The sequence below is a fragment of the Anas acuta genome, chromosome 12 (genome assembly GCF_963932015.1).
Source record: "Anas acuta chromosome 12, bAnaAcu1.1, whole genome shotgun sequence".
In the NCBI taxonomy this organism is placed as follows: Eukaryota; Metazoa; Chordata; class Aves; order Anseriformes; family Anatidae; genus Anas; species Anas acuta.
The window spans coordinates 10,311,107-10,324,600 of NC_088990.1; the positions used below are offsets into that span (position 1 = coordinate 10,311,107).

Below are 13,494 nucleotides of genomic sequence, written 5' to 3' on the forward strand. Positions count from 1 at the left end.
CCCACTAAATTTCCTTGGCCAAGACTCCTAATCACCCAGCACTCGTGTGCTGCCATGTCCTTGGACTGAAGGGCTTTGCAAGTGTTGGGAGCTGCAAATCCGTTCTGCAGCTTGGCCTCAGCTTCCTAGGGCAATGGGAAATGCATCAGTAGCCACGATGGACCACTGAAGTGGTGTTTGGCTGATGCTTCTCCTACTCTGGTCTGTCTTTGTCTGCCCAAGGACAGGATGGAGGAAAGGGAAGGTGAAGGGAGCAGAGATGTAAAGGAGGAGAGTGATGATTTCTGGAGTTGGTTTGGGGTATTTACACATGCTGTTGCCTCTTTAGACCACATTTATCAAGTTTTCATTTACAAAATAGAAGACTATTTCTCTTTTTAAACTAGGATTTCCCATTTTAAAAGCACTCTCTGTTGTTGCAGTGGTTTGATAGCTCAAAGCCAAATGACACGTTTTTTTTTTCCTATCAATTACTTGCCAGTTATTTGCATTTGCAGCAGAGTAAGTCAGTTACTGGAGGGATGGCATCTTTCTGATTTCTGCCAGTGATCAGATACCATGGTCCTGCCATCCCCCTTACAGACAGCCTCAGGATCTTGGTGGTTTCCGGAACATCTGCTCTGTCAGTGTAGCAATTAGTGTTGGTAACGCTGCACAAGTTTGGGCTGTCACCATCGTGTTTCCGCGCTCAGCAGAATAATCAAGCGAAGGCCTTTAATTTCATAGCAAGCCAAGTGATCCTCTGTAGCTTTCAAAAATAAACTGTGAGTAAAATCTAGCAGTTATTAATTAGCTAGGAATAAAAAAGGAGCAGCAGCAGAACTCTTTATGGACTGCTTCCAAATATATGGGATAAACAAAAACCAGAGACATCTTTCACTGCAGATTCTGCTACAGAAGTCTTTACGTTATGACAATGATAAGAATTAAGGGTAATATTTTGTCTCTTAAAGCCAAAGATCTGTCTCTTGAGTTGGTGAAAAACCCACCTACTGGTGCTTGTTTCTAAAAGCAGATGTGTTAAATGACACGTGTTGGTAAACTGGAGACATGACCGAAATCTATTGTGCAAAGAGAACTTCATCAGTTTTATATTGAAGATTGGCTTTGTTTAGCCATATACAATTTTTATTATGGAACTGTGTAAAACTGTCCTCGTCTTCGTGGCTCACATTGTTTTTCACAGCAGTCTCCCATGTGCTTTATGAAGATAGTTGCAAATAAAATTTTTTGATAGATCACTTCCAATTCTTTTTGTTTGTTTTTCATAGTTCATATAGTCCATGAAGAACCTTCATAATTTTTTCATACTTGCCCATAAAGATTTATTGTGAAGGAGAGACTCAAAACAGCTCTTTACTATTTGCAAGAAACCCAAGTGTAGAACTTACTGTTGGCACCGTATTTTAGAAATAATCAGTACACTATAGCTGTTTTGTCACAGTAGGAGATATTTTATGTAAAGTTGGAATTAAATCATGGAAAGCCAAAATGTAAAGTAGATGTTCCTAATGATCTTTATGGAGCTACAGATGTAGTCAAGTCATTTGTGTGTGTAGGGACTGCACATGCCATCAGATAGCAACTAAATACCTTGCATATGCAATTCCAGCTGTTGTATAGAAGACAGCTGGATTCAAGAGCTCCACCTTCGTTTATAAGCATCATTACAGACTGTACTCCACAATTCTTCATAAGTGACACCTGAAATTTCACTTGGCTTTAAGGATGTGCTTGTTTGTGTGATTTAAGGATGATATGTGTTTGTTGGAAATTTCCATTCTCTGTGTGCTGCACAAAATACAGGTACCTCCACATGCATGTATGATTTCTCTTAGATCAGTTGGAGAAGATTGATTTTATCGGTCTTTATAGTCCCAGTATTTTACTGGGAGAGAGCATGCTAAATACCAGCTGTAAATCTAAAAGTTAGAAAATGAGAATAGTAAGTGGATGATTCTTCCCATTCCTTGACTATGTAATGCGATATTTGTCAGGCTTTTATTTACAATCTTGTTATAAGTGTCCCAAATTATTCAAGGATATAATGTAAGTCTGAGTGAGCTCATTTGCATTCTTTAATTTAATTGACTTGCTCTTAGGAACAGAAGACTGATAATAATTTTTTATCCAAATATGATTCCATGATCTTGTATACTAAACTTGAAAGTATGGAATCATATGTCCTTTCAACTATCAACTGACTGAAACAAACAAGGGGGAAGAAATAAAAACCCCATCATACCAAGGGGCACCAATAGCTCCTTTTTCTCTGTGGGATTTTACTGTGGTCACCCAGAGCTGCAGAGATGTCCCTCTTTTAGAAACAATTTTACCGTTCCTTTTGGAAGTACCTCCATGCCAAAGAACTAAAATGCTTTTTCTTGCCAAAAATTTTAAATTATCAAAATTAGTTGTTCACTTCTGGAGAGCTATGAACCATATCAAGATAGTAATCTGAACAGTTTAATAGATGGTAAATCATTTTAATAAGTATCTTTTATGCTTTTTCCAGTTTGCAGAAAAATTCCAAGAAGTGAAAGAGGCTGCCAAACTAGCAAGAGACAGATCTCAAGAGAAAATTGAGACCTCAAGCAATCATTCCCAGGTTTGTAATTTATCTTTAATACCTGTATGGATACAGGATAAATAATTTAAAGCTAAATTTTCTAATGGACTGTACCAGCCTCTGGCAGCAAGCTGAGAGTATATCAAATGAAGATTGCCAAAGGTAATTGTCAGCTGCTGGACATTAACATTGTCAGAGGAATATTTTTCATCCATCCATGCTCTTTGTCTTCATTTAAATGTAATTTTTTTTCCTGCAGTTCTTGAACTGTTATAACTTTTTTAATAACAGAAGCTGTACATCCTTCGATTTGTACTGATACATGTAGTTTGGGTCACTAGAAAGCTCATCAGCATAGTTCTGCAACAGACAATAAATAAGATTTATTGAGGCATTCCTTTTTGTCATGTCTAATCTACTTTTGTAGGAGTTCAGTTTGCCAGTGCGGAGGCTTGTTCATGGCCATTGTGTGTTTCATTGCCTAGATGTGATTAATTGAAAGCTGTGGTGCAGAAACAGGCCGTGCTTTAGTGAGTAGCTGGAAGAAGCTTATGTTGCAATCTGTATAATATACATTTTTAGGCAGCCCACCTCAATAAAGCCAAGTGCCTCTGTGTCCAGTGAGAGCTGGGTTTCTTACAAACTGAGGAAATTGAGTGTTGTCCTAGTCTCTCTGTAATCAATTTACTGTAATTTCATGAGCACTGCATTAGCCAAGAATGAGCCCTGGTTCAGTGGGAGCACTTGGCCTGTGCTGGTATTTGGAGAAAGGTTAGATTAATTTTGTTCAGGAAATTCAGCTGTGTGTTTAGAAAAAAAAAAAAAAAGTTGAATATTCACTCCTGCAACCAGCCTGCTTGCTGGGGTCCCCAAGTACAGCTCTAAGAGGCTGACTTTGGATACTGGTGTTTTTTACAGACTTTGGTCATGGTCTTTATGGTTCTCTGCTGGTTCTGCATTCATGGTCAGCACCAAGCAGTATGTGAAAGTAAAATATTTGGAGTAGCAGTATCTTGTATATATTTGTTTGGTCTTTGTGTGCTTTCAGGGGTACCATATTGTTTCATTATCTTAAAAAACACAAACAAACAAAAACCCTTTAAAAAACACAAGACATTTCAGTTAAAACATACAAGATTTTGTATTATTATTATTATTATTGAACATTTGAAACTTCTATTTTTTGCATCATTATCATTCTTTCATTCTGTTTAAAGAGAACAGTTTTGCAGTTCTTACAGAGGTCATTATCTGTCCTGCGCACTCATACCTACTTGCACTGACACATTGACCTGCAGGACCCTTTTTTAGCTGACACAAAGGAAAGCACACCATCCTCCTGTTGCATGTAGCCATTGTATGCAAGTTGTGCTGCCTCCAGGCAACCTAGGTGATGTGGGAGGCAGAAAGAAGCCCCCTGTTAATCTGGGTGTTGTGCTGCAGGAATCTGGACGTGAAACACCATCTTCCACTCGAGCATCTAGTGTGAATGGGACAGATGATGAGAAGGCATCACATGGTGGTCCTGCTGAGACACATCTCAAGTCTGAGAATGATAAACTAAAAATTGCTCTAGCCCAAAGGTGAGGTTCCTTTAATACCTTAATTGCATCGAAATAGCATGCTGTAATTATCTGATGGCTAAGGGTATTAACAGAAATTATTCAAATGTAATTGCATTAATTTAAAATGATGCAGCAGAAAGAATGAATGAGCAGATTTTAGTAAGTACCTCCTGGTGTCTGATTGGGAGATATTTACATTTTTCCTGATCTGGTTCATGATGAGATAAGATCTCTTCCACTCTGGTGATGCCAACTCATACTCCACCTTTGTTTGCAGAGTTTTAGAGCTACAGAAATGACACCTACGAGCAATTACTACTGGTAACATGGGAAAACAGTCTGCTCTTCCTCTTTGAGTTTGCTATGTCTGCTTCAGTGAAAGTAGATCAGGAAAATTGTTAAAGGGAAAGAGGTCCACCTTAAAAAGTTGAAGTGAAAAATATAGTTTCACTGGGCTGCTTAGCAGTCTTAGGGGGATGTTTCTGAAGCTGCAGACAATGCCTCTTGAAGTCACATATTTTGCTATTTACTTTGATAAATTATTGGAAATACTGAGAAGAGTAATTTGCTGCCACAGTGAAAGCACAGGGGGCAGAATATGCAAAGCTGTAACATTAAAATATTGCAATGCTCTTCTGGGATCCTATTGCCTTGCCTGCCTCTTGTGTGTGAATGGAAAGAAAATACATCAGGATCGAGTTACTCTTATAAAGCCTTTTAAAAACTAAGGCAGCAGTGGCATGAGCAGCTTTACAGAGTGACCTGCTCTAAGGTTGCACATATTACACTTAAAATACATCATCGCTTTATGGACATTTCAACAACCAAACCTGTTTGAAATCGTAAGGCTTGCTCGTTCTTCCTGCTGAAGACGCCTCCACAGACACGCAGCAGCTGGTGTGGGAGGACTTTCAGAGCCTCCATTCACTCCTGGATCTCTGGCTCTGCACAGTAGCTTGAAGCTGTGGGGAATGAGTAGTTTCATTCTCCAGCATTGTGTAACGCTTTTCTATTTAAGGCTGAGCATAAACAAAGCAGTTATATGTGGTGTCCACCCCCTGACGTGGCCCATGCTGAAGGATCCCAGCACTGCTTGACAAGAGGTAGTGATGCCCTGCTGTGAGCTGCCACACACCCAGGCCTCAAGTGTGGTCGAAGCACCACAAGACCCAGCTCTCACCTCCACAGGGCAGCAGGGAACGTGCTCAAAGCCAGGGTAAAGCCCTTGCTTGCAGACAGTAGAGATCCCAGGTGGTGGCTGAGCCTGACAGCCTGCTTGGGCTGCAGCACTGTTGTTCCAGATGCACAGGTCTCTGCTGCTGAGGTTGGTGGATCCCTCTGTATTGCCAGGAGTCAAATCAAGGCTTATGTTCTCCTTACGTGGGTAATACTAGAGGCAGTTACGTACATCTGAGGATGCTTTGATGTTATGTCAGCAAACATGCACCACCACCAGTGGATGAGTTTGTAGACAGGCAGAGAGTAATAACACAGGATTAATGCTCAGTGCACCTAATGATGTCCTGTCCTTCCCAGTTCCTCCAACGTAAAGAAGTGGGAGACGGAGCTGCAGACGCTGAGGGAGAGCAACGCCAGGCTGACCACGGCGCTGCAGGAGTCGGCCGCCAGCATAGAGCACTGGAAGAAGCAGTTCTCAGCCTGCAAGGAGGAGAACGACCAGCTCAGGAGCAAGGTAGCCCCGTGCTGGCTGCTGCGAGGGGTGCCAGGGCATCCTTGTGCTCTGCTCTTTGTCAGCGCCAGCAAGCCAAGGCGCAGCAGTTTGATGGGAGTAGCCAAAAATAGTGCCAACACTTAGATGCAGCCATCAAGTTCAAATGTGTGGGTTTTAAGACATGGATACAGATGTCTGTTCTGGAGAGAAGGTGTCTGTAGTTAGAGCCTTAAAGGAAATTGGGAAAGTTGTCTCCAGGGCACTTTGAACACTGTTATGTGCTCCCCTTGTCTCACCTGGGGCAGAGCACGCACATCTCTCTGGGTTAGTTACTCCCTTCATTACTCTTTCTCTAGCATTTCTGCTGCTTTGTCTATTCATGTGGGAGGGGGACAGACCCTGTCTTTGAAAGGAAAGCGGTCTGGGGGAGCTAAGGCAGCAGGCAGGGGAGTTCAAGGGGCTGGGATCAGCAGGAGGACACGTGCTGCTGTGTCACATGGAGCTCCCAGCCTCTTGGCTTGGGCAACTCGGTGTCAGCTGGGTTGCTGGCCAGGGTGATAGACGTGGTAAAAGCAGGATTACAGCTGCATGTGTCTTTCAAAGCTCGCTTCAATACTGCCACAGGGTGAGTGAGCAGAAGGCATGGTCATGGCATGGTTACCCATGTGAGGCCAAGCTGAGAACCACGCAGCAATAACACCAGGCCTGGCAGTGGGCAGCAGGGACAGGAGCTGCTGCATCAGGTTGCAGCCAGGGCTGGGCTGAGAGCCTGGTGCTTTGGTGCTAATGCTGGGCACATCTTGTCCAGAAACCTGCAAGAGGACATCAGCAAAAGCCTGCTCCCCTCCATTATAGAGCACATTTCTGAGTAGTGTAACAATAGGAGAGAGCATCAACTGAAACAGAGAACAGCTGAGAAGTTTAAGTTTAGATTTCTAAAGCTGCAGTTTAGAGTATTCCCTGGCACTGCTCCTCAATAACACCGTGCTGTCTGCCAGGAGCTGGTGTCAGCCCCACATAGTGAAGGCACCAGCCTGAGCACGGGTGGGGGCTTGGTTTCCTTGAGCATCACTTGCAGGGATCACTTCATGCTATCCATCTCTGACTTCTTTGAAAAAGCTGCATCCTTTCCCTGTCTGCTTATGTGGCTCTCTGGGACGTGGTGTAGAGATCAGGTTGTATCAGTCTGCTGAGGATTTTTGTTTGCTTAGCGTTTGCTTTCAAGGAAGGAATTTCGTATCTTTTTGTATGTCAGTAGGCTGCAAATAGTATTTCAGCAGTGACCTGGGCTGTCTGTCAGCACTGAAATTCCCCACGAAGCAACCTTTTCCTCAGGCATATGTTCTCTGCCTATTAGTGTGTGTTTTAGGTGTGCACAGTTTGTAATTCAGAGATCAAATCAGAGCTATGTTAGCTGATGTAACACAAACAATATTAATTGTTAGAAGATTTGGGTTCCTCTGTCCAGCTGTTTTTTGGGAGGGAAGGAGTGAAAGCCTGGAACAGCATGTTGTAAGAAAACAGCATATGTTGCAGTGTAGCTTTTTATTTTTCTGTATGGTTGCAGAGAGTTGTCCTCACCAACATTACCCAAGGAAATATGCCACTTCTCAGTAGCTGTAGCCTAGATATGAAGAGATTATCAAAGCACCACCTTGCTACTCATGCAAAGTCACCACGCTGGTGACTAGCCAGACTGTGCAGCAGCACTGTTTGTACAACACACTGTCTTTCTGCATGCAGAGAGGTTTTTCTCAGCCTTTCCCCACATAGGTTCCTCCTCACCAGGCACTCACACGGCCCCGCCGCAGTGCCCTGGGAAGCTCCTTCCCCTTCATTAACTGGGTCAGCATTTTTTGCATATTGCTCTACCTTCAAATGAGTGAAGTTATAATCCCAAAGCAGCGTGAAGCTGAGAATTAAAATACACACTTTAATGAGCTGGTCCATCAGCCTGTGGGAAGTGCAGCTCCCAGGAGCGATGTCTGGAGAGAGGGAAAGGGAAGCACAGGAGGAGCAAAGCAGGTCCCTGGCTGAGGGAGCAGCAGGACAAACACTGCTCCCAGCTGGTTCTGCCAGCGAGGGTTGGATGCCCTGTCCCTCTTACTGCAGCCAGAATGACAAGCAACCCCATAGGAGGCAAAACTGGGAGTGCAGGAGAGATTTCTTCTCCTTGCTGCGTTAAGAAAGCCCACCGTTACCATCCTGTGCTGGTTTCACAGAAATGAAGTGTAGATTTTATCCTCAGCCCCACTTACATTAGCAGCTCAGTGTTTTGCACATCCTCGGGTAATTATATGAGATACTGTGTGCAAGAGAGTAAACACAGCCCCAGGGCTCCCTCGTGGATGTGTACATGGACTCTTTCTAAGGCAAGAAGTGATGATTTTGTTGCAGTAATCAAGTGCTATGATCTAGGAAACAGATCCATGACAGCTAAATTTGTCTGCACTTCCCTATGCTCAGTGGAGCAATGCTTGTTCATGTCAGCCATGATCTGCCCCAGACTTTCAGAAAACTGAATATTTCACCTGTTGTCTGACATTTCTTAAAGATTGAAGAACTGGAGGAGCAGTGCAATGAAATAAATAAAGAGAAGGAGAGAAATGCACAGCTGAGCAGACGTCTCCAGGAGCTGGAAACAGAGCTTCAAGACAAAGAGCTGGTAAGTGCCATGATAACAGAGCGGGCATATATTTCAAAGTTTGAGTTGGTCTGTCTGCTTCTCACTATGGATGTGGATTTATGAACTGACCCACCTACAGCCAGAAAAAGCCCAAAGTCTGGGGTGTTGCCGGTTTCTAGATTTTCTGGGAGAACTCTTCAGCAATAGTTTGGTGGAGTTCCTCAGGTCTTCGTTTCATGATGCATTATGTGCTGCGACAGCACACTATTTTGGTGGTTGCTGTATGCAGTGTGTTACTCCTAATAGAAGAGCTGGAGTGGTGAAACGAGTTGCCCCAAGCCAGACACATGTCCACTGAGAACAGTCTTGGTTGCCGGTGCCTGTGTACTGTGTTCCCTCAGACATCAGGAGCAGGGGGACTTGTTATTAAAAAGACATCCTATACAAAGCAACTGGACATTTGCGTAACAGATCCTCGTTTCTTTTTCTTTTTCTTTTTATTTTATTTTTTTTCCCGGATGGCTCGTATGCTTCAGCTTTGCCATTTTATGGTCTCCCTCTGATCTCAAGACTAATGCCAGGAGTGAGAAATTCAGATTCATTTTGAGTACCTCAGTTTGTCATTTTTGATGTACAGGGTGGTCATTTTTCTAAGGAGAATGATGTTGATGGCTTGGAGCCCCTGAACAGTGGGGAAAATAATGGGATCCTTGTCTTTTCCTTCATTACAGTGACCAAATGCTCTGTGCTGGCTGAAGAGAAAAAGCTGTCAGCAGGTGCAGTAAAGTTTGCCATGTGCCATTACAGCATCTCAGCTGGTGCTCTTAAAAGCAGTACTGTTAAGGGGCTTTAAGATGGCACAAGGAAATAGTTTAGGGAGATGGATTTTGATGCACTGTTATAAATATAATATGGTTTTCAGCACCATATTTCAAAGGAAAATGTCATGCTTTCTTCTCAGCCTTCCTGTGGTAATAGCATGTATAATAACCCTTATTTGCTAGCATTTTCCTCAAGATTCACATTTATGTGGTACCAAATGAACCAGAAAATCAATTGACTTGTGAATATCACAGCCTATCATCCATTTACACTGGCAATATATTAACTTGTTTTCCAACTGCATACTTACATTAGCAGGTTCTTGATTAGTTCTAAACCACCCATAAGTGACCTTTTCATGGTTTGCAATTCAAACCAGCATGAAGTCCGCTCACGGATGTTGCCGTGTGGGAAGAACTGCTGATATTCTCTTCATGTAGGAAATGAGGAGAGAGATGTAAAGACATGAGAGCCAGGGCAAAACTATCTATTGAAATATTTGTATAGACATATATATTATATACCATATACCATATATATAATATATATATATGCAAATGCATACTATATGTAGTACATATACAGTATGATAGTATATGTAGTATGGTATATTTATATTTTAACGTGAGCTCCCAGGTATTATGTGTATATATACACACACACATACATATATGCACATGGGAACATATATCTCAAAATAAAAAGTAAATTACATTTTCCTTCCCCATATCAGTGGCTGGGATATTGCCTGGATATAATTACTCTTAGATCAGTTAAACAAATTATTCAGTGCAGTTTACAAAAAATCTATTGTATTAAGTGATGTGTCTTTTTATGTGAATGTAAACTAATGCTGGAAAATTGGGAGGAAAAAATAAAAACATTTAGAGTTGGAATTAGAGAGTTTCTCAAAAAGAAACTAATTTATTCAGCTTTTGGCAAAACATACAATCATAGAATGGCTTGAGTTGGAAGGGATGTTAAAGCTCATCAAGTTCCAACCCCCCCCCCCACAATAGGCAGGGATGCCACCCACTAGATCAGGTTGGCCAAGGCCCCGTCCAGCCTGGCCTTGAACACCTCTAGGGATGGGGCATCCTCAGCTTCTCTGGGAAACCTGATCCAATGACCTCCCTGGACTTACAGTGAAGAATTTCTTCCTAATGTCTAATCTAAATCTCTCCTCTTTTAGTTTAAGATCATTCTCCCTTCTATCATTACCTACCCAAGTAAATAGCCCTTCTCTATCCTTTTAATAACACCACTCTAAGTATCGAGAGTATTACTGTCTGGCTCTGAGGAAGAGCATGAATTTTGTATCGTTACACTCGTATCATGCTGTAAGTTCACCTGTTGGGAAAGAAATTACATTTCATAGCCAAGTAGTCTGCCTTTAGGAGGGGAATGGTTTTGCTGTGCTGTGTCAACACACCCGCATTTGCTCTTGAGACCATGACCCATGTGGGCAGAGTTTTTGCAGGAGAATCTTGCATTTTCTTCAAGGCACAGAGTTTCTCTTGAGCCTGCAAATGTGCTTTTCACTCTGACAATCCTGCAAAATACACAGGCTTTCTTAGTCTTTCCCTACTACTCACTTCGGTGGTGTTCATTTGTGGTGTTAACATAGTCAGCACTCCACCAGAGACACAGTCTCCTCTCAAGTCACGTTGCTCTTTTCGTGAACCCCTTTCAGCTAGTCCTCTCCATTTTGATAGCAATGCCCAAACAGAACACAAATTTGGGGAGGTGTTACTCAGTTCTGTGCGACAGAGAAGAGCCCATCACAGCTGTGCTCTGTAATGATGCCTCTCTACATGCAGCTCATAATTTTGCTGGTCTTTTTTGCTGCCACATATCATTGAAAATTCATGTCTAATTTGCTCTTTGCTACCATCTATAAATTGCTTGTAGCATTACAGCACTTCAGATTTCCCTCCTATTGAATGTATCTTTTGCATGGATATGTGTTTTAGGTTAAGATTTCATTAATATAATTAATGGCATTCATGCTAGATATTGGATTACATTGTCTGTTGTAGAAGAACAAAGTCAAAAATACAGCAAAAAATGTATTCTAGCAAAAAATTAGCATGTGTTTTTGAATGCAGACATGCTATTTTGATTATTTTACATCCAAATACTGTGCAGAGTACAATAAAATATGCAAAGTCCTTTCATATTCTCAAATTTTCATTATGTTTTAAATTGAAGCTTGCATTAATTATTTTTCTTTCATGTTTTCAAAGGAACTGGAAGAGCTCCGAAAGCAGGGTGAAATTATACCACAGCTAATGTCAGAATGTGAATCTGTATCTCAACAATTACAGGTACAGTTTAGCAATGAAATTAATTATCATATACTTGATTCATCTATTTTCTTCCTTATAGCTACATGCTTTTCTCTGCTCAGACTTCAAGATTTGAAGGCAAAGAGCTCCATTTTGCAAAACCAAAAAATGCTAATTCCTTGCAAAATTCACCATGCCTTTCCCAGCAAAGGAATAAATAAATAACTCTCTTTCTTTGCCTTGCTGTTTGCACAGATTGGTTCACCCAGGTTCTTGTTACATCTCTCTCCTGATGATTCTAGGCTATTCTCCATCCCATATTTCCACTGATCCACACTGGCAAAGCTGCCAGCAGCTGCCTGTGCTGAGCAGCACACCAAGACCTGCAGCTAATCGTCCTGGTGGCACCAGGGAAGGCTTTTAGGAAAGAAGCATAGATGAGCATATCTGTGTACCACCAGGGACAAAGTTCCTGGGAGGCCACATTTGCCTGCTGCATGGCTCCGTCCCATCAGTGCTGCTCTGCTGGAGGTGGTCTCACCCAGCAGGGCTCAGGGCTTGCCATGGCCTATGCTCATTAATCAGGGCTTGCTTAAGTGCAATAAATTAATACATGGAAGGAGGGCACATATAAGCAGGCTCATGAACGAAATCACATCCAATCAATCATGCCACCGCTCTAACAATCCAAGTGATATAAAGTCAGTCAGAAGGCTGCTGAGGGGTGGCTGGTGCTGCAGATGGTTTGATTCAACATGGTAAAGTATGATGCCTCTGGCTTTTGGGGAGAGTAGGCATGTGCCTACACTCGTGAAATGGAGAACAGGCAGGACAGCTCAGGAGCAGGAGCAAAATGCAGCAAGGGAAGTGTTACCGGGCTGCCCCACAGCATGCCTGAGCGCTCACACAGAGGCGATGCAGAACTTTAAAAAAGTACCACTAAATCCCAAAATACTGAATAAAGCAATATTATTCCTTGGGCAGTGTTTTCTAAAGCTTGTCTTTGAAGGCTAAACCACCATAGATAATTCCCTATGTAATTGCTGGCACAGTGTCTAATTCTGCAAGTGTAGCAATGACAGAAATATATGCACAGTGTGTGATTTAAATCCAGCTGAATTTTAAGATATCAACCAAATGACAAAATCTGATGCAAAGCATCTTTTCCACTTAATGTGTCCTTTCCTGCGTGGGCTTTTTTTCCCTTTAATCTGACTAGCACTTGTCAGTTGCTTCAGAGGTGCTTGTGTTAATCAGTTTGCAGAAGTTGAAGCAAACTTTTCTGATCTGGTGCCATTTGTTGCTTTACTCTGTTAAATGCTATTCATTATTCTTCTCTATGATTCATCTTACTGTCTTTTTTGTCTTTAAGGATGCTGAGAATAAGAACAAAGATCTTGAAGAGAAAGTCAGAACACTAAGGACAGAAGTTGAAGAGAGCAAACATAGGCAGACCAACCTTAAAACTGAATTAAAGAATTTTTTAGATGTACTAGACGGGAAAATAGATGAATTACACGATTTCCGACAAGGACTGTCTAAACTTGGGGTTGACAACTAGATGGCAATAGATTTTTGTAATCTAGCGTCTGGATGTTTGATGTTTTGTTGATCTCAAACATGTGTTTTACAAAATATAACTAGAATGTTCCACCTGTTTGCATTGTTTTTGTACATAGAGGCTGAAAATTTGCTGTGGGTTATTTTGGGTTTTTGTTTTTTGTTTGTTTGTTTATTTGTTTTCCAAACCAATCGTGCTGCTCACTGAATTCTGTTGAGAATAGAAACTTTCTATATTGCTGCTCCGGCTTTGTGGGGTTGGGAACAGGTAGAGGGTTCTGTCTCAGGAATCTGGAACTAGATCTACCTTAAAATGAATATGCAGTTAGTTGTTGCAGGGAAATTTATATCTTTCTTAAGGGCTGTTGCAACCATAGAAACAGAAAACAAGT

At 41.9% G+C, this 13,494-nt stretch overlaps 1 protein-coding gene across 1 annotated transcript in view; it reads left to right on the plus strand.

The window, feature by feature from the left end:
* Positions 1-13,199, plus strand: part of HOMER2 (homer scaffold protein 2) — a 53,888-nt gene extending 40,689 nt beyond the window's left edge. The window contains exons 4-9 of the mRNA XM_068695168.1: positions 2,516-2,608; positions 4,013-4,152; positions 5,671-5,827; positions 8,361-8,471; positions 11,501-11,581; positions 12,915-13,199. Of these exons, the coding sequence (XP_068551269.1) occupies positions 2,516-2,608; positions 4,013-4,152; positions 5,671-5,827; positions 8,361-8,471; positions 11,501-11,581; positions 12,915-13,103 (771 nt within the window). The 3' untranslated portion in view covers positions 13,104-13,199. The remainder of the gene's footprint in view (positions 1-2,515; positions 2,609-4,012; positions 4,153-5,670; positions 5,828-8,360; positions 8,472-11,500; positions 11,582-12,914) is intronic.
* The last annotated feature ends 295 nt before the right edge of the window (positions 13,200-13,494 follow it).